Consider the following 19487-nt stretch of genomic DNA (forward strand, 5'->3'; position numbering starts at 1 on the left):
TTCCGAACTTAACAAGAATAATTCTAATTCAGCTTCACAGTCCACAGAAGTAGATAATTCTATGAACATAATAACAACCTGATGAACCCATTATCCATCAGAATTCTCCCCCCCTGTGTCCCTAACAACTATTAGCCAAAAGGCTTTCAAGTGCCAAAGCAAAGCGACTCATAAGAACCTGTCATATGCACCTCAGGCCTTGGCAATTAAAATTTAAAATGCTCTTACACGCGTTACAATTACATAACCCAGTGCATGCACATACTCGATCAGAATGCACTTCAAAATGTATGTGTGTTACATTTGCAATGAGTGCTTGCTTTGTCACACATCATAGGTGTTAATCTAGAACCCAATTTTCTAGTATCTCTTTACAGAAACAAAAGCTAATAGAACATTTATCCTCTAAAATCAGCACTTGCAAAAAGTTTATTAATACAACTTTTTTCTTCGGCTTTACAAAATTGTGTCCCGAGAACAAAACCAGGAACTTGTAATTAAAGAGAGACCTTTTCCATTCAAAAACGATATCCTCTTTACTTTTTCTTCTTGTTTTGTTATGAACCAACACTTCTAGCTATCTATCATCTTCTAATCATATATAAAATAATCATAGCCATAAACCTCCTAACAATACATTTTAATACTAACATCAATAAAATCAGTCAGATATCTAAAAGATCGGTCCATAAGAACAAGAATTGCACCTGATCAAACCGCTCTCATTGCACACATTACACGTCCTAAATCCATCGTTCTTCTCCCTGTAACATTTATGGCTTCCATTACATTCCTCGCACACAACGAATTTAAATCCACCGCATTCCTCACAAACGCCAGCATCCGCCTCTGGCAATTCCGCAATCATTTTCTTCAACTCTCCGGTCTCATTCAATTGCCTCAACTCCTCCGCACCACCAATGTACTTTCCCCCGATAAAAACCCTAGGCAATGCCACTTGCGTCTCCTCACTCACGCCGAAGATTCTCTGCAGCTCAGAACTGAAAGAAGCGTCCATCGAGAGATCCCGCTCGTCGACATTCACTCGAAAACCGGTTAGAATCGATTGCACGGTCTTGCACGCCTCGAAAGTCGGCCGGACGACTCGCAATGAGGTCAAATAAACAACAACGCGGTCCTCGGCGCCGCTGAGCGAACTTTTCGGGTAAAGTTGGGGAGGTTGGATCGGTTCAGGCTCGGGAGGTTGGATTGGGTCGGGCTGTGGCGTTTGGATCGGTTCGGGCTGGGGAGTTCGGATCGGGTCGGGAGGTCGGGTCGTGGACGAAAAGGCGCGGAAAGCGGCCGAGGAGCGGCGAATACGGTGGAAAACCGCGGCAGTCTTCGACGGAGCCGATTGGCGGTCATTGTCGGAGAGAGACTCGACGTCTTTAAATGAATAGCTTTGAGACAACGATTTGTTCAGCGATTTGTTGCTATTAGGGATTATTTTCTCGCGGAAGCGCCACATGAGTGAATTTGATTGTAGATACAGATATCTGTGTGTATATTTGTGTGATGAAATGTGAGATGGTGAAAATGTGAAGATTTGTGTTTGGTGGATTTGTTGGGAGAATGAATAGGAGGAAGAAGAAGATGAATGAGAGAAAGGAGAGAAAAGAGGTTGTTTTTTCGGAGTAATTTTTTTTTAATTTTTTCGTCTTCCATTTGAGAGAATTATAAGGGCCAAATTTTAGTTTTGTTTTTTCTTTTGGATAAAAGTGATTCTTTGTTATTTTTAGGAACAGGATTTTTTATTCTTGTAAATAGATTTAGGTGATAGATACGCATGACTCATCTAATGATACTTGAATTTAGATGAAGAAATTAATAAAAATATTATATTATGATAAAATGATTCAAATTCTCAATATAGAAACAAACTTATAATCTGATGTGGTCTTAATTTTTTGAGTTTATAAATACTACAATTTTATGTTGAAATAAGTGGTGTGTAAATTACCGGGACTTGCATCTACGGTGTCAATGTGGAATACGCATGTCTAGCACAATTAAATTTCAGCAAGTCATTGTGAAAAAAATATATTGTGTAAAACATAAATTTAAATATGATGCCTACGAGTGAAAAAGTATACCCAAACATCGAATACTCTTGTGTCGAATTCATAGACAATTCTCACCCAATGGTAATGTTTCTAACTTTTTGATGCAATGTGTGCGTTTGTTTTAAAGAAGTTGGCTTCTACTTCTAGCTTCTGCTTCTTTGACCCGTTTGTGTAAAGAAGTAGAAGCACTTTTAAGAAGCTAGAAATGCTAGCTTCTCTCTCCCAGAAGTGCTTCTTTTCCAAACACTTTATCAACTTATTTACTTCTCACTTCTAATCCACTTCTTTACATATGTAAAGAAGCACTTTTTTTAAGCTTGCCCAAACGGCCCCAATGTGTGTCAAATTGACGAGAGAATAATGGATAAAGAATATGCTCTTTTTAACATCTTTTTTTTCCCTCTTTTTTTGTCATAATGCTCTTTTTAACTTCATTCTTTGTATAAAGTTAGGAAAAAAACTTAAAACAATGACTATTGTAAATTTCAGATCTTACTCACTAGTAAAAAAAAAAATTATTGTATTCATTTTTGTATATAAATAATTTTATTTGCAAACCGAGAAACCTGAGTCAATGGTCAACAGATTTGTTGTCAGTGTTCATATTATTTAAAAAGAAATGTGTGGTTAAAACAATTATTGTCTTCACTAGAATAGTGGAATGGTGGCACTAGTATACTACAATATTTGGATATGGACATGATTATTTATCTGTAAGAAGATGAATTACTCAACACCAGCTAACATTTTGTAAATTGCGAAGAATCAAGATTTTGTTACACTACTCAATTGTCTGGGGGTGTATTTCAATGGGGTATCCTACAAAGTTTAAAGTAAAAATGATGACAAAAACTTGTACCTAACCAATCATTTTAACCTCCTTTGGTCCCGAAGCATAAAGCAGCAACTAGCAAGATGAGAAATATCAGCTTATATCAGGACAAGAAAATCATAGGCCAGTGGGCTAAGTTAGTCCCCGATGTCCTTAAGTCTACGTAAGTAACTTTTAAGTACCGTTAAAACGGCTTTATAAACTCTTAGTTGAAGTTCATCCGCCTTTAAAGTTTGTGTTGAAACCAAACCCCAAACTGGTTGGCTAACGTTATTGAATAAACGACACCTGCTCTAAATAAATGGTCTGAATTGAGGCAAAGTGGCCACGAGCCCTAAGAGCAACTCCAATGCAATGCTATACTTGGTTCTATTGCTATATTATAGCATCAAAAGTAAAAAAACTCAACTCCAAAGGGGTGCTATATTTGGATGCATCCATGCATAGATGCATCCTTGGTTCTATATTTGAAACCAAGGATGGATCCATCCATGTTGCCACATCATCAATAAATAGAAATTGGAAACTATTTAATGAGTTAGGTAAAAAGTTAAAGAGTTGGTTCTATATAAAAGTTAGGTAAAAGTTAATGAGTTGGTTAAATTTGAAACATGTTATAGAACTTAGCATTGGAGTGCAAGTTTTATTTTAGCACCAAAAAACACTTTTTGATGCTATATTATAGCAATAACAATAGATATATAGCATCTAGCATTGGACTTGCTCTAATCATGTGTGGTTTATCCCAAGCCCAATCAGCCCACTCTTCTCTCCAAGTAGGGATGGAGATGTCTTTCATACCGGAGGGGGAAACCAGACAGATCACTTTAAAAACTGAAAAGAAATGAGCTTACTGGGGACCATAAACTTGTACTAGTCTGCATGTATAATTGCGTTACATGGTGTGCCTCTTCTAGTGCCAAAGTCATTGCTAAAGTTGAAACTCAGATGATGAGTCCTTTCGTCTCAATTATATTGTCCGGAAATATAACCCCACTTATTAATCTGTTATTAATCAACACCAACAGACCCTCTTACATGTATAAAAATCTCCTAACTAAGACCCAAGTAAATATCAAAATTAGGAAAATCCTGAATGACCCAAATAATTATCAAAATCTATAAAAACCCTACATGTCATGCATTGAGTTATGTCTGAATGTTCTAAAAAATGGCCGATTAACTGATTAATCCATCAATTAATTAATAATCGGACGTATTTCTATGCGATACAATAGATCAAAAATGGGTTAAATCATTACTTAACCCGTAGTTAATCAGTCAAAAAATCGAGCAAAATATTAAATTTTATAAGGATTTTGTGAAATATTCTTAATTTTAAAGTTAATTATATCTATAATTATATTATAAATAATATTAAATTTTTGTCAATTAATCATCTCCGATTAATAGCTTATCCGTCCTGACAACACTAGGTTCTGGTGATTTACGTTAATCTTTATCGTTTTTCAAATTAGACAAGCGCGGAGAAGGGTGTAATTGTGTGTGCAGTGGGTTCTGCAAAAGTAGCATGCTTATCTCTGTGCATAGATGGGAGATCTCTGAACCCACATCACATGCTTAGTCTTCACTACCAGTGACTTTGCGCACACATCTAATTTCAGGCCCTACTCATTTCCTTCTCTCTTTTAGTACAGACGAGATAGCACGTGAGCTTGACAAAATTGAACTGCATATGACTTTCGCCTTTTCTTTTCCTACTGCTAAACTTCACACTGATCTGATCCATGTGGACATGAATATATGACCAACTTTGCTATAGTCCCAATACAGATCGGAATTTATTACTCAGTTTTGGGTTTCGACAGTTGTAGTAAACAACACGTGCAGTTACATTTCATCTAAAGAGGCAATAACCGTGGAGGCCGGAAGTATATAACAATATATCCAGCTGATGTTGCTGATCTACTGGATACCAGCAACATCTCTGGAGACCTGTGTTAACTGTTGAGGCGGCAATGTCTAATTGGTTATTCCCAATACACGAAAATTGCTACCAAGCTTTCCAGCAAGTGTTATATAACTAGATTACTACATAGTTATATGACCATGGGAGAGATGGTTATAAATTTTACCGCGAAATATTGTGACAACTATGAACTACTGTCCAAAAAATCATTAACACGTAGTGCAGCAAACATAGAGTGAGACAACCAAGAACCAACACATACAAATATAAAACATAGTGAGCTTGTAGTAGACCTGATTGTCAACACCAAATAATGGTTCGGCAGGCAACAAGGGAAAATAGCTGCGATATCTTTGCAACTACTTCACCCTGTGAGAATCTCTCAACTATAGCACCCAGCAAAAAAGAGTGCAAGAAAACTTTGGAGACGATATAACACATGCAACACTTTAAACATAGGATATGAAAGCAAAATTGCTATATTAATATTCGCTATGCCTGAGAAATGCAGATAAGGTCATGTTAGTGTGTAAACAGATAAAAGACTACAAACACCATCAAAAGGCCAACCACCAATGATAGACTTCTTAAACACTTAATGGTCAGATAGATAAAACATATTCAGATTATAAACCTAAAAGGGGTATGCAACAATGAGATACTCATAGCTACCCTAATCAGATGTATGAAAAAAGTACATAAAGGGTAGATCAATGATTGTGCACTCCCATCAACTAACCTCATAAACTAGAGGGCAAGCAGCATAGCTGACAATATATTGATAAATCTAGCGGAAGTAAATGGATATCTGAGGAATATCAATATCATTGTCATCGTCATCCTCACAGGCCACTACAACATCAAAATGTCGACGGTAAGGCGGAAGCTCCAACTTTGCCACGTCCCTTGCCAAATCCACAACCTTTTTATCCATTCGGTCTTTGTGACGAGGGAACATGCTATTATAAAGAAGGCAACTTCCACACGAAATGCTATAGGCGTTTAGGCCCTTATCTGATAGCCATTTAAGGAGCTCCCTCAATGTTGGATTTCCTTCGACAATCCATCTGTCCCATACAGTCCATTTCATATCCCGGTGAACGAAGACTTTGGGAGGGACTGGCTCAGCGATTGAAAACAAAGGTAGAGCCAGGTTTGCAAATGTGTTGCGGTAGTCTTCCACTTTATGCCCTCCATTTAGAACCTTGTAGAGCTCAAGGCAAACAAGACCGGTAGCCATCGCAGTGGAGGTTGCAATTGCAGGGATAATTCTGCCGGCAATAAATTTTGCTTTCAGCTTGTCAACTTCAGGGATACTATAATTTCTCGCCCTCATGTTGGCCAGTGCAGCTATCATATCCATGTGGTAATTTGTATCATCATCCTGTGGATATTAAACATCAAGAAAACTTGTTAGGCAAATATGTTGTCTTGACAGTTCCATTGAAGTGATATATTTAATATATTAAAGAAAAATGTAATTTGCACTGCATACCAAATTATGATATACATGACAAATTATGGAAAAGGTTTATAGGTCCTATATAATAACAAATTCTTGTAGTTGTAGAAAGAGACCTTTTCAAACTGAATCGGTTTCATCTTAAACCCAGGCAACAGATTCTTCCGACACTGCTCCAGTTTCGTGATTAGTTCATTGATAACCGCACTGTCATCTATTGAAGATGCAGAGAGGTTTGTGGCTTTCTCATCAGTCTCAATTTTGACACCTTTCTTCGGTTGAAATTCGGGAACCATTACTCTATCAACAGCTTCTGCCAGAGCCTTAGGGTGTGTGGCCCAGTCAGGGATAGGAATGCCAAATGTCTCGGCACGTAAAATGGAAGCAGCCATGATAAAATGCAAGTGACTTGGATCAGAAGTAGTGAACTGCAGTGGTCGGGGAAAGCGTTTAGGTGCAGACCAAAATGGGGCTCCAGTACTTGTTGAGGCATCTTCCGGGAAAGTAAAAATCAACTGCTTCACACGGTTGGAGAAATAATCTTCAAACCTAAAGCCATGAAACAATATAAGAGACCATGCAATATGACAGTGTTGCTCATGCATCTATACAAGGGAAAAAAATAGTGAAAACTTAAACAAAGCTGAACCTTAAACGAGCCCATGTAATGCAGTCTTGAAATGCATCACATCTATCCTTATCGAGGCACTCGAGAACCCTTTCCAGTTTGTCCCTAGCCTGAGCATCGCCAGCGTTTACTATTGCAGAAGTATATTCACTTGTATTAGAAAGATAAGCATTCACTTCAGCAGGTGTTTTCTCTAGCAAGCCCTCGAACTCTGACCTCGCCCATGTCAAGCAATGGTCAATGTTGTGCGGAAATGAGTGCACAGTACACATTGGTGCCTGTTTCTCTGGTGGATCCCTTGAGGCACCGTAATTCTCTGTCAGATGAGGGATGACCATCTGTGTGTTGCATTTGGCCCCCAGAGTTCCAGACTCTAAAAGTGGCTTTTGAAAATACAAGCATCTCTGATCAACATACAGCCTAGCATTGACATTGTCCAGGGCATTCACAACTACACTTAGATTCTCCCAGTAGGTATCATCAAAAACATTCTCAGTCTCGGGGCCCACACGATTCTGCAATGCTTCAATATGTAGAGCCGGATTTATTAATGCAGCAGCAGTAGCAGCAACTGTTGATTTTGCCTGCCCAATGTTCCAATCACGAAAGAGAAACTGCCTGCTCAGGTTACTCTTCTCAATCACATCATCATCAGTGACAGTTAGTTTCCCCTGGTTGCCGCATGAAACTCCCATCAAAGCCAAATTTTTGAGGAATTCGCAACCCAGTGCACCAGAACCAACAACAAAAACCTGAGCATCTTCAAGTTTCTTTTGAAGTTTAGCCCCAAACACTGATATCTGTGCATCATAACGGCTGTTCAGCGGTTCAAAGTCCCTATTTTCCAATGATTCAGTGGGAAGCGACTCAACGGAGTCAAAGTAGAAGAACTGTAGAAAAATTTGCAAGATGTTGAAAAAATAGTGAGTCCTTACATAGTACCAAGATATAATGCACCAAGGAAAAAAATAGTGACAAACAGCTGTGCTATCTACAAATAACGAGATAAATACTCATTGAATATCAAGGAATGAAGTAAGAAATTAAAGATATTGAGATAACCTGGAAAAGTGGATGAAACTTTCCTGAACATGCCTTCATAACCTCCTGACCAACAATTCCACCAAACATAGCTGCCATTGGACTCAGCACTGCACGAGCACCAAAGGAAAATTGCCTTAGAAGTTTTGGGCTAATATTATCTACTTTCCTTTCTCCTAAGCTCTCATTCAGGGCACTGACAATGGATATGAGCTTCTGTGCATCTTCTTCAGAACCAGCAACTGGGAAGCGTCCTAATTCAGATACGTACTTGTCAAGTGCTTGAAAAGCCAAGTGCAGGAGTGGTGGCCGGTCAAATTTGGAGAAATCACTGAGCAGATATTCGCCTGGGTCTTCAAGTGCTTCTTTTAATGGCTTAAAATTCAAAACCTTGGGCTGCTTCACCTGAGTGACAATACCTCCTCTCTCATACTGCCCATACTCTGATGTGTCCTCTTCAAGGTTAAAGGAATAGGGTCTTGCATTAATTATCTTTCTTGGCTTCCCATCATTCAGTTCTGTCATACCACGAACCTCTGAAAACACAACAAGATCACCATCCTGGAATTCGAGCCTTTCATCGTCAACACATGATACAAGTGCAGATGCATCATTACTGATTGATGCAATGATGCCTGTGTGAGGTTCCTCGCCATCAACATCAACCACAGTGAACTCTGGGCCAAAATCACAGAACACATTACCAAATAGACCTCTCACTTCAGTCTTTATGAATGCAATAGATGGTTGATGATTATGGCAGTAATCACTAAATTCAATTGCAGTCTCCAAGTCTATATCCGTAAAAACCACAGCCTGACAGACATTAAAACGAAGTATTACTTCCAGGCATGTGAAATAATATAATAATGCACATCATATTATGCCCATCAGTTACAAGCATATACAGAGAGCGAAGCATATTAATTTGCTAATGGTGGAATTTGATAATTTAATAACTGCCAATTCCCTCCTATGCAAACATAGAAGATAGTACGCACAGATTAACAAATTAACGATTCTAATGGCAGTAAAACAATTATTTGAAGCTGAACATTAAAACTTCCAAACAAGGTGTATAATGACGAATACGAATCAATGACATGGTCATCCAAGTCAAAGACAACAGGAAATGTGAAGTACACACTCAGAATTGACATTGCATATTGCAGTGCACTAAGTCCCTCAAAAACAAGAGCAAAGGTCCATACAATCAGAGAAATAATATCAAAATTAGAGAACAGCAGATATCAAAAAATTATAATTCCAGGAAAACAATATTTGACTCGTTCCTGCGTTTACAAGAAATATTTGTAGTTGCCAACACCCTTATATAAAAAGAATATAACAAACTGTTCACTTCTCAAACTTTTGTAATTAAGAATTCCTCATGCAAAAAAGAACAGAGTATTTTAGGTCACAGGCTTGCACCCTGGCATGAATCATACAGTTCAATAAGGCTTCCTCCCCAAAGGAATATGTGCTATACTGTGAATTGTGAAACATCTAATTGTGTTTTTATTCTGTGCTGTTACTAGTTCCCCATTTTTCATCATTCGTTCTTGTAAAATTATTTATTTCTAGATCAGTAAACTAGTAAATGGTATGGTCCTATTTATATCAAATAATAGAAGATATTGTCATTGGTTATATCCAAGCATAAAATAATCCAGACATAATGATCCTACGAGACTACTTAAAAAGTTCAATCTTTCGAAAGATACTGGTGAACACAATAGACATAATAAATATTATTTCAAGGTCTCAACATGACAAGTCTTTTTATCTAAAATCTCATTATGCCTTAGAAACTTGCAAGTCATATCTATCCTCTCCCTTTCTCTCACGAGTTTAATATTTCTAATGAGTATGACAAGGCAAGTAAGAGGGATGCAGTTTTAATCTTGGCTTTTAGATGAATCTAATCTAATGACCTCCTAGAGGTCGCCGCACACAATTAAAATACACCCTCTTCCATATGATCCCACATAATCATCTACGTTTTTTAATTGATTTTTCACGTCAACTGATGAGATTTTTTGAAATCTGACTTCACTGTATATATCTTCATCTCCCAACAATCAATTTGCATACCATATGTGTTAAATTTCGATGTGATTTAGGAAAAAAATTATTTGAGTTTGTAGTTTATATTTTAAAGAGTTTTATATTATAATAATACCAATATAGCACATATGGTATACAAACTGATCGTTGAGAGATGAAGAAAAATATAGTGAAGTTAGATTTCGGAAAAAGCTCACCGGTTAACGGGAAAAACCAAATTAAAATTGGAGAAATTATGTGGGATCATGTGTGAGATGATGCATTTTAATTGTGTGTGATGACTTCTTGGGGCCATTGGATTAGATTCATCCAAGGGCCTAAATTAAGTTTGTAGTTAGTACTCTAAATTGGTTTGTATTTGAGCAATTGCATCTATGTTTCTATTGTTCTTTCTTTCTAACACACACATCATTCTGATATACATACACCCATATATGTATTATGTACACAAGTTCTTTGTTATTTGTGTTTTCATATATATACAATTGGAAAGTGTAGATGAATTTATTATTAGTTTATCACTTATCATTACTTATAAAAGAAAATTTGTGTCTACCTCTAATTTTATCTAGTAATAGTTACACCGACTCTGCTGGTCATGACCCTTTGTAAGATAAAGAAAGTGCATCCCACCGTCCAACAAATTGGATAATACCCATTTTGATGTGACCAATTATGCTATAATTGTGAATTGATAGATGACAATATATCAATAATAAAACCCTAAATGTGATATATAGAAAACCCTAAATGTCAGAATTTCTTTCTATCAATACCTAGGGTCTGGGAGAAACTTGACTTTAAGTCGTGTATCTTTCTAAATAAGTATGGTTTGATTATCCAATTTACTTGTTAGAATTTGCTAGTAGGACAACCCTATTTTTTGGCTCTACTTTGTCTACTTCTAGTCTCCAACTTTTGAGTCTGGTTTAGGATTTAAGCATTGCAAAGAATTGATAGTGATATGGACAGGGATAGGCTTCCATATGAACAACAATTTGGGTTGCTATCTTACAAGGCTACTAAGGGTCTGAAAGAATAAAGGGGCTGCATGGTTTACTCTCAGTTGTTAATACAACTAATTCGCTAGAGCTGGTGGCTCCGGCTTCTTTTGCCTTCAGGCAGCACTATTATTTTGATTTATCAACAAAATTGTCCTTCTCCAAAATATATGAAACAAAATCATGGACGCTAGTAAAACATTCATTTCTGGGGAACTAATTCAATCATATACATAATTAAGTTCTAATTCCAACTTTAAGGGTTAAAAAATGGTTAGCTCATTTTCCAGCAAAAGATAAAAATAGATATAGTAAGACCTCTAAATGGACTCGATAATGTAAGTTATAGTTGTATAGCGAACATATTGTAGCAGTTAAAAACTATCTATTCCCGTTAATGATGTGTCAATCAATCTGTAAAAATAAATCACACAAAAGATACCTGAAAATCAGATAATTGCTCCTTGGTCAATTTTTTTGTTAAGGTGGTAACAACAACAGCATTGTTAAGCTCCTGCAGCTTCTGAACAGAAGCGAGTGCTCTGTTCTTACCAATGTCATTCTCTGTAAAATTAAAGTTGCAGGACATATCCCATAATTCAACATTTCCTTCATCATGCAACGTCACGGACTTGACACCAGCTAGTATCAGATTCTTTGCTGCATGTAAGTTGAATATAAAACTGTCAAACAAGTAAGAATTAACTAACTAATGAAGACAGGATTACAGGAAAACTAACCCCAACCACCAAAAGAATTAATAATAATTAAAATCTATATTTAACCATATTTATTTTAATTAGAATACAAGAAAAGGATAATTTGTCAAACAAAATTGAATACACCAAGTTGATTTAGATCTCAGATATTAGTCACTTCTAACAAAGTATTACCACTTCCCATTTTGTCATTAGCCAAGACCCAAGAGTAGATGGCATACTCTAACAGCAAATACAGGATTAACAGGATTCTTAATTATAAGTTGGCATTATCAGATAAAGGTACAGAAAATTCTAAACTATATAGACCACAATGTACATTAAAATCAATCTAAGCAATCAATGAGACATATAATATTTCACAGTTTGAGAAGGGAAAGGAAAAAAAAACATCCAATCCAAATCTCTGTTCAATTCTAATTATAAATTCAACCAGGAATAATAAACAACAATTTTTGAATTAAATAAGTTTTGTTTTCACAACTAAAAATGATGACTCCTAACAGCACCGGAGCAAAACACTCTCAAAGTGTATAAATCATACAAATATACTTAAACACTACAAATAGTACCATAACATTCCTGAATAAAAAACACATACCTATTTCAGCACCAAGACCTTGCATTCCAGAAACAAGCACATTCGACGCAAAAAGCCGCCTCATCGTCTCTCGGCCATAAACCGCAAGCTGTCTACTATGCAGGTCCTCATCAATCTCCTGCTGATTTCCATCATCCAACGCCATACTCCGCTTCTCAACACTGCTACCTACTCCGCCTACTCCGCTTACACTACCTCCCATATTCCCAACCTTCGTATTTTCGTTACTCGAACTAAACAAACACCCTGTCTTCTGCTTCTTAACTACTTTACCAGAATCACTACTCGTATTTACGCTATCACCGCCTCCAGCTACTCCTTCAACAGATCTCTTTTTAGGAAGCATATAGTGCAACAAACTGTATATAACATCACAAATCATTTTTGTCACAACTAAAATTACGAAAAACGAAGATCAAGATCGTACAAATTAACACATATAAAACTCAAGTTATTAACAGATGATTAAGCCTGGCTTGATAAGTGCGATAGATATGAATAAATAATAAAAGTGATTATATACTTAAAGTGAAGATTAAGATAAGGATTATATTTAAGAGAGATAAGAAACGTACCGATCGGAGCTACGTGAAGTGAGATGATAAGTTAGGAATCAGAGATTGTTGAGTTGTGATATGATGCTTTTGTGTTCACAAAATGAGTTTTTTTGCCCAGCTAGGTTTCTTCGCTTAACTCAATTGTTCATCTCCATTCACGAGAGTAACAATTCAATAAAAATAAAAGTTGTAGTCATGTACCGTTACGTTACGGTATTAAACTGTGATGTTTAATAATTTTACGAGCCATTTTTCCTTTCACGCACTTTATTATATTTTTTTTTTTTCTTCTTACACAAATCAGGAATAGCAATAAAATAGTATATATAAACAGTGAATTCTAAAATTCTCAAACGCTAAAGTTGTGTTCGCTTGGAGTGAATGGAATGGGGGAGAATGGAATGAATTTTGTTATCTAAAATAGTGTTGATAAAAAAAAATGTATATAATTTTCATTCCTTCAATCATTCCAATCTTACTATTTTAACAATAATTCTAATCCACATGTTTTGGAATCACGTGAAATTTAATTACATTCATATTTTGTCACTATTATTTCATACTTTCTTCTTTCTCCTTAAAAATTCTATATAATTTTTCACAGCCTAATATTTTCTCTATTCTTGAAGACGAAGTAGCCTCCGATCCATCATGGGGCTTCCATCGAAATTTTAAATTATTAACTTAGCACTCTTACGAATTAGAAATTTTAAATTATTTAAAAAATTTCGCAAATACTTGCAAAATCTTTGTGTCTACTAACTTAGCACTCTTACGAATTTAGGAATTAGGATGAAACTAAATCCAAGTTGTTCGGATTTTTCTTAACCCAATTATCTGACTTCTTTATACGTGGCCACGTGGGTTTGTTTGGAATCATGTAAGATTTTGGCCGATACACACACTGATTTAACAATAAACTTTTAAATTTATTTATCAAATTATAGTAACAGTCTACATACACCATCGCCCATGTCTACATCGGTCAATTATGCGTGTGAAAACGATCCCTGGATGTCCCGGCGCTTAGTATATCACGGGCAGACAAGATGCACAAGGTATTAGGTATGTGTACAATGTAGAAGACTGAAACAACGTTAATATGCTGACAACTCTGAAAGACTGAAACCCCACCGAAAGAGAATATCTTACAAGCACAGATGAAGGAATATTTCACAAGCAAAGATGCTGCAGAACTATGTTTATATGTCAACAAATTCGGCCTCGGCCCATACTCTCGTGCTTTGAAATTCCACTGAATTAGTGTAAGAAGCTACATGATATGATCTCGATTAGTCGCACAGGAGTAGATGTGATCCGACACAAAGAAGTAAACAATTCAGATGACACATTTATGCACTTTCTTAAAAATAAACTATTACTCTGCAGCTATACTATATAACATAGAAAACGTACCCACGGGATTCTAGACTCTATATCAGACTTTGATAATTAATCACCATTCAACCATTCACATTGATAACCATGTGCCCTGCTCTTGAATAGCTCTTGAATAGCCTGCTAATGTGACCTCCAGTAGGCCATCTGCAAATTGACTAGTTACCAGAAAGAGTGGTACAGTATTATGATATTTCATGGACAATATATTTCCCTAATACATTTGAATGATTTTATGACCAATCTAAATATCCAGAAAAAGTGACCCATGATTAGTGTCATAACCTAGGACTTCCTTTCACATTTGCCCCGTCAATCCAAAATCAGCAAATAAACAAGCACTAATTGAGTGCCGGGTTCCGGGCATGGCGGATGAGAAATAGTCTCAAGAATTAAGACTTCTCAACTCCCACAAGATACATAAAACAAGAATGACCAGCGTTGGGACCCCGGGATAACCACCATAGAAACAAAAAGTGCATGCTTATACAAAAGCCATAAAGTACTCCTAACTTGCTGGTCCATTAGGACACAAACATCATATACTTCAATTGCATCTTTCTACTTTCTCCCTAACTTTTTATGATTCTTGATACAATATACAACATCACACGATACCTAATCTAACTTTTTAATGATTCTTACAAAATCATACAATACCTAATCCTTCATCATGGTAACACGTACCAGGAAAGCACAAAATTTGTTCCCCACTAGCCACATCTTCATATCATGTTTATACTTGTGTAAATATAATCACCTTTTCCCTTGCAAGTGAGAGGAGGTATGGGAGACTGACTAGAAATCACAGGAAGGCTATTATATTTAAATTTCTGCTGAGAAGACTGAACATTGTAGATCAACATCAGAAATGTGGGATAAAATAAGCTCAGAGATACATAATGCCTTTTGTACAAAAACAACTTTTTAACCCTCAAACTAGTGCGCGAGGATAATGTTTATATTTTACCTATTAGTGTTGTTCCCATTGTTTACGGGGCGTGTCAATATTGATAGAATATCTGAAAAATGAGGACGTTTTGAAGGACAGTTGTTCCAACATTTCGACATCAGCGCTCTCAGGAGTTGTGGGCAGTCTTTTGGGATGTCAGGTCTAAGTCCACAAGCAGCTATCTCAACAGCAGCCTGCACGGGCGAATATGCAGAATAAGCAACCTCACCAGTCACCATCTCCCATACTATCATCCCATAGCTATATACATTACTCATCCATGTTTCTGTTACACTTTCTGGGTCACCTGCAATGATCTATAAAAGACCAGAAAACAATATTAATGGCAGTTCCATATAATATCGGAAAGAAATTCGATTTAAGATAAATGATATGGAATGTACGAGAAGACAAACTTTTAGCACTGGGGGATCATCTTCATACAACTTCTCAAGTTTTAAAAAATTAAAAAATTGATGTTTTAATTTGGCCAAAAATAAAATCAAATAGTCTAGCTCTATCAGTTATCCACTACTAATATGATCCCCACCATATGGATAATAAGTGGTCCATAACAATAAATGCCTACAACTAAATTATTATAGAACCTTCTTCTATCTTTTCATTTTTAACAATAAAAACATAAGAATGCCTCCTTGGTCATCAAGTTGTCTTAGTCTGGAGAATATTGAATACTGTACTGAATTAACCAATATTAAATAAAATGGCAGTGACATTAATTAAACATTTATCATTTACTTTTAGTAATACTATCCCATCTTATTTATTAGTAACTGCAGAGAGAATTTTGAGATATATGGTTTGATACCAATGGTGACGGCGTGTAAATCATGCTCAGAAACGGTGATTTGATAAGTGACATAAAGCACTCTGTTTTTCTTTTTCTTATTTGCTAAATGACATAAAGGTCCCTTTAACTATCATGACCAAAGAAAGACTTGTTACATTCATCATATCCTATGGAAATTATTGATTATATTACTGTATCTAATGAATGAAAATATTCCTTACCAAAGTTACGGAAGGAAGGGTTATAGTAGATCATGACGAAGCAATTGAATGGTACAGTTCAAATTCAGATGTACCTCATGCATATTTAAAAGGTCCTACTACATGCTAAGCAATGCTAGCTAGCAATTTAATGTGGAATAGATGTAATATTGAGGTTATAATTTTTGCAAATCATCCTATAAAAATATACTGGCAAGTTAAATTATGGAAGTGTAATCCAAAAATACACCAATTTATAGTCTGTATTTTCATTAACCAAATTTAAAGTTGTAATTATTATATTACTACTTATTACTAGATACAAAAAGAAAGATAACAGACATTCTGTAATAGAATAATCTCAAATCTTAAGTTATTTCAGACAAACATAATCTTTGCCCTACTCTAGATTGTTATTCACTTATTTTTGGAGTGGTTATTTATCAACAGAAATTCGAAAACCTTAAAGGCAGAAAGTAGATGCCTGAAGCATACAAAAAAACACTTAGTGTGTGTGCAACTGTACGTAATACCCCTGGGAAGGAAATAGTATATGACTACCATTATCTAGCTAACCATTGTATTATACTGAAGTTAATATAAAGCAAGTAGTGTGGTTTTAAAAGATATACTTGAGTATAGGTGATATATACCTCAGGGGCTAGCCACCTGTAACCATCAGTTTCATACTCCATGGCTTCAGTAACACTTTTACAAGCCGCCACTACTCCCATATCTCCCAAGCAAGCATTTCCATGTCGATCCAACAGAATCCTATGTGTGTTCAGATCTCTGTATGCAACACCATGATCATTCATGAACTTGATTCCTTCCGCTACATCAGCAGCGATCCTAACAATTTCTTTATTCTGAAGTTTTTTATTCCTAAGCATAAGATCGTGAACTGATCCACCTTCCATCAATTTGGTCACAACGCATAACCCATGATTATCATCAATGCATACTCCACAGAATTGCAAGATATTCTTATGCCCACATGTCATTAACTCTAAAAGATCCTTTCTAATTTCAAACTCGTACGAATTTCCCTTATCACACCCTTTAAGCTTCTCAATTCCAACCTTTTTACCCTTGTAAAGTCCCTTGTATGTGCTGGATCCAATCTGATCCATAAACTCAAGATTATCAGGGTTCAGCAACCATCTACCAATTTCATCCCCTCCAGATTCCACAGTTTGCCACTCGTCAACTGAAACCACAAAAGCCGAATTTGACAAAGGCAATTGAAGCTGCACCCTTGAGTTTGAATTCTCACTCCCATTCCTACTTTCCCCAGAATCCTCGTCAACCTCTCCAACTCCAAGCTCTCTTCCCCTAGTACTCTCTTCTTGACACCCACATAACCCAAATGGAAGCTTCATCCCACTATTCTTCGGCTTCTTTAATCCCAGTTTCAACGCACTATCAATCCGATTCTTAAACAACTTTTCCTGACCAGACTGCACCAACACAAGAACTATCCCTAAAGTAAAACCCTTCTTCTCAAAGATCTGTATCTTCTTACAACAAATCGAAGCATTATCCAAAGCACCAGACATAGTCGGCCACGAAAGCGAAGAAGTACAAGCAAATACAAGCTTGAACACAGACCCTTGAACTTCATCATCAGACACCTCTTGTATCAGAATTGCTGGATGATCTTGCACAGATGCCTGCTCTATCAACTTAATATGCAAAAACACATCCTTCATTTCAAATCCAGCTTGCGCATAACTGTCAGTCCATTAAATTATCGAAATTCACTTAAATAAATCCATATATAAAATTAACACAAGTCAAACTAAAATAACACACAATAGAAGAAAAGGCTAATTCAAAATTAGAATTTGCAATGTAGTTACCTAAGAGGCAAAGAATCGTAATGCTTTCGAATATTCGAAACTAGTTTCTCGGGCAGCTGACTACCAGGATAAAGCTGAGTCAAGTTCCTCACAACTCCGGCCCACACATTCTTCCTGCAATTCTCAACCCGACCCGACGGCCCCGGGGAATCCAAATTCAACGAGTTCTTCAGCGACGCAATCGCCTCCGACACGTTCCGACTCAGCCTCTGAATCCTTTTCTGCATCGCCGACGTCTCCTTAAATCCGGCAGCGCCGCCGGGAGAAACAGCAGACGACAGTACGGCATCGTTTAGAGACTCGGATCTGTGTTGAGTTCGCATGAGGACTTGTTCGACCATGTCTTCGTCGGTGCTGGCGCGGCTTGACCAGCACTCTAGGGCGGCGGACATGGCGGAGATGCGGTGGTAGTTGAGATGTGTGTGTGTGTGTTGAGAGAGTGAGTATAGTTGCTTAGTTTTGTGACATGGAGAGAAATAAGAGGAATGGTGTGAGTTTTTAAATAGTAAAATTTTATTATAGTAACTAGGGCTGTGCATTCGGTTAACCGAAACCGAAACCGAATTTTTTTTCGGTTAACCGAAACCGAATTGTATATAAAATCTCTACCGAATACCGAACCGAATTAAATTCGGTTTTTAACCGAACCGAATTTTAAATTTCGGTTAAAACCGAAAACCGAAATTATAAACCGAATTTCTTAAATAGTGTATGAAAAACCAAAATTTGCTGTCAAAGTTAAAAATAAAATAGCAACAGACAAGCAAGCAGCCAAGCAGGTAAGATTTCAGTCTTTAGTCTTCACTCTGTAATCTAAAGACTTTACTCTTAATCGATACAAGAATATATACCTGGAGCCTGGAGGCTTTGAGCAGCAGGAAGCTAATGAGTAAGATAGTAATCGCCTATGCTTATCTGTAGTTAATGAACTGGGCTCTGCTTAGGAATTTAGATTTAGGTCATATACTCTCAGACTTTCAGTAGAAACATGCCTATACTTATAAGAATATTTATATTATTAATTAAAAATATTAATTTTTTTATAAAATATATGAAAAATCGGTTAACCATTCGGTTTTCGGTTAACCGAGGTTTAAAAACCGAATAACCGAAAAACCGAAATATCAAAATTTGGCTACCGAAAACCGAACCGGAATTTAAAATTCGGTTAACCGAACCGAAATTATTTCGGTTTTTCGGTTCGGTTTTCGGTTAACCGAACCGAATGCACGCCCCTAATAGTAACTGTGTGATTGACAGTGATGGAGTGTGACATAACACGACACTAATTATTTTTCTTCAACTCCCTCCGCCCCGGTCAATTCTATACGGTTTCCTTTTTGGGACGTCCCATCATTTCTAT

At 36.6% G+C, this 19487-nt stretch overlaps 3 protein-coding genes across 3 annotated transcripts; all 3 read right to left on the reverse strand.

Annotated features, from left to right (window-relative positions):
* Positions 1-370: 370 nt before the first annotated feature.
* LOC108210199 (uncharacterized protein At5g39865) lies at positions 371-1679 on the reverse strand. The gene has a single exon (XM_017381490.2). It carries the CDS (start codon positions 1466-1468, stop codon positions 674-676), a length of 795 nt encoding a protein of 264 aa, XP_017236979.2. The 5' UTR covers positions 1469-1679; the 3' UTR covers positions 371-673.
* Positions 1680-5324: 3645 nt separating this feature from the next.
* LOC108209462 (ubiquitin-activating enzyme E1 1) lies at positions 5325-13100 on the reverse strand. Its single transcript, XM_017380380.2, has 7 exons — positions 12920-13100; positions 12345-12703; positions 11467-11684; positions 7978-8772; positions 6937-7805; positions 6404-6836; positions 5325-6209 (listed from the first exon to the last, which is right to left on the reverse strand). The coding sequence occupies exons 2-7, from the start codon at positions 12688-12690 to the stop codon at positions 5613-5615; spliced, it is 3258 nt and encodes a 1085-aa protein (XP_017235869.1). The 5' UTR covers positions 12691-12703; positions 12920-13100; the 3' UTR covers positions 5325-5612.
* A 1665-nt stretch (positions 13101-14765) lies between these two features.
* LOC108205594 (serine/threonine-protein kinase STY46) lies at positions 14766-18622 on the reverse strand. Its single transcript, XM_017375557.2, has 3 exons — positions 18125-18622; positions 16916-17996; positions 14766-15568 (listed from the first exon to the last, which is right to left on the reverse strand). Exons 1-3 carry the CDS (start codon positions 18514-18516, stop codon positions 15266-15268), a joined length of 1776 nt encoding a protein of 591 aa, XP_017231046.2. The 5' UTR covers positions 18517-18622; the 3' UTR covers positions 14766-15265.
* Between the last annotated feature and the right edge of the window lie 865 nt (positions 18623-19487).

This window comes from Daucus carota, chromosome 2 (assembly GCF_001625215.2).
Source record: "Daucus carota subsp. sativus chromosome 2, DH1 v3.0, whole genome shotgun sequence".
Taxonomy (NCBI): Eukaryota; Viridiplantae; Streptophyta; class Magnoliopsida; order Apiales; family Apiaceae; genus Daucus; species Daucus carota.

What these genes read in the sequence shown, in the direction of transcription:
- LOC108210199 (XM_017381490.2), bottom strand. Translation starts at nt 1,468, where the DNA reads ATGTGGCGCTTCCGCGAGAAAATAATCCCTAATAGCAACAAATCGCTG.
- LOC108209462 (XM_017380380.2), bottom strand. Translation starts at nt 12,690, where the DNA reads ATGCTTCCTAAAAAGAGATCTGTTGAAGGAGTAGCTGGAGGCGGTGAT. An exon ending in AGGTCTTGGTGCTGAAATAG is followed by an intron (nt 11,685 to 12,344) that starts GTATGTGTTTTT and finishes ACTTACATGCAG; the next exon opens with CAAAGAATCTGATACTAGCT. An exon ending in AACCGATTCAGTTTGAAAAG is followed by an intron (nt 6,210 to 6,403) that starts GTCTCTTTCTAC and finishes TAATATCCACAG; the next exon opens with GATGATGATACAAATTACCA.
- LOC108205594 (XM_017375557.2), bottom strand. Translation starts at nt 18,516, where the DNA reads ATGTCCGCCGCCCTAGAGTGCTGGTCAAGCCGCGCCAGCACCGACGAA. An exon ending in TACGATTCTTTGCCTCTTAG is followed by an intron (nt 17,997 to 18,124) that starts GTAACTACATTG and finishes ATGGACTGACAG; the next exon opens with TTATGCGCAAGCTGGATTTG. An exon ending in ACAGGTGGCTAGCCCCTGAG is followed by an intron (nt 15,569 to 16,915) that starts GTATATATCACC and finishes GGTCTTTTATAG; the next exon opens with ATCATTGCAGGTGACCCAGA.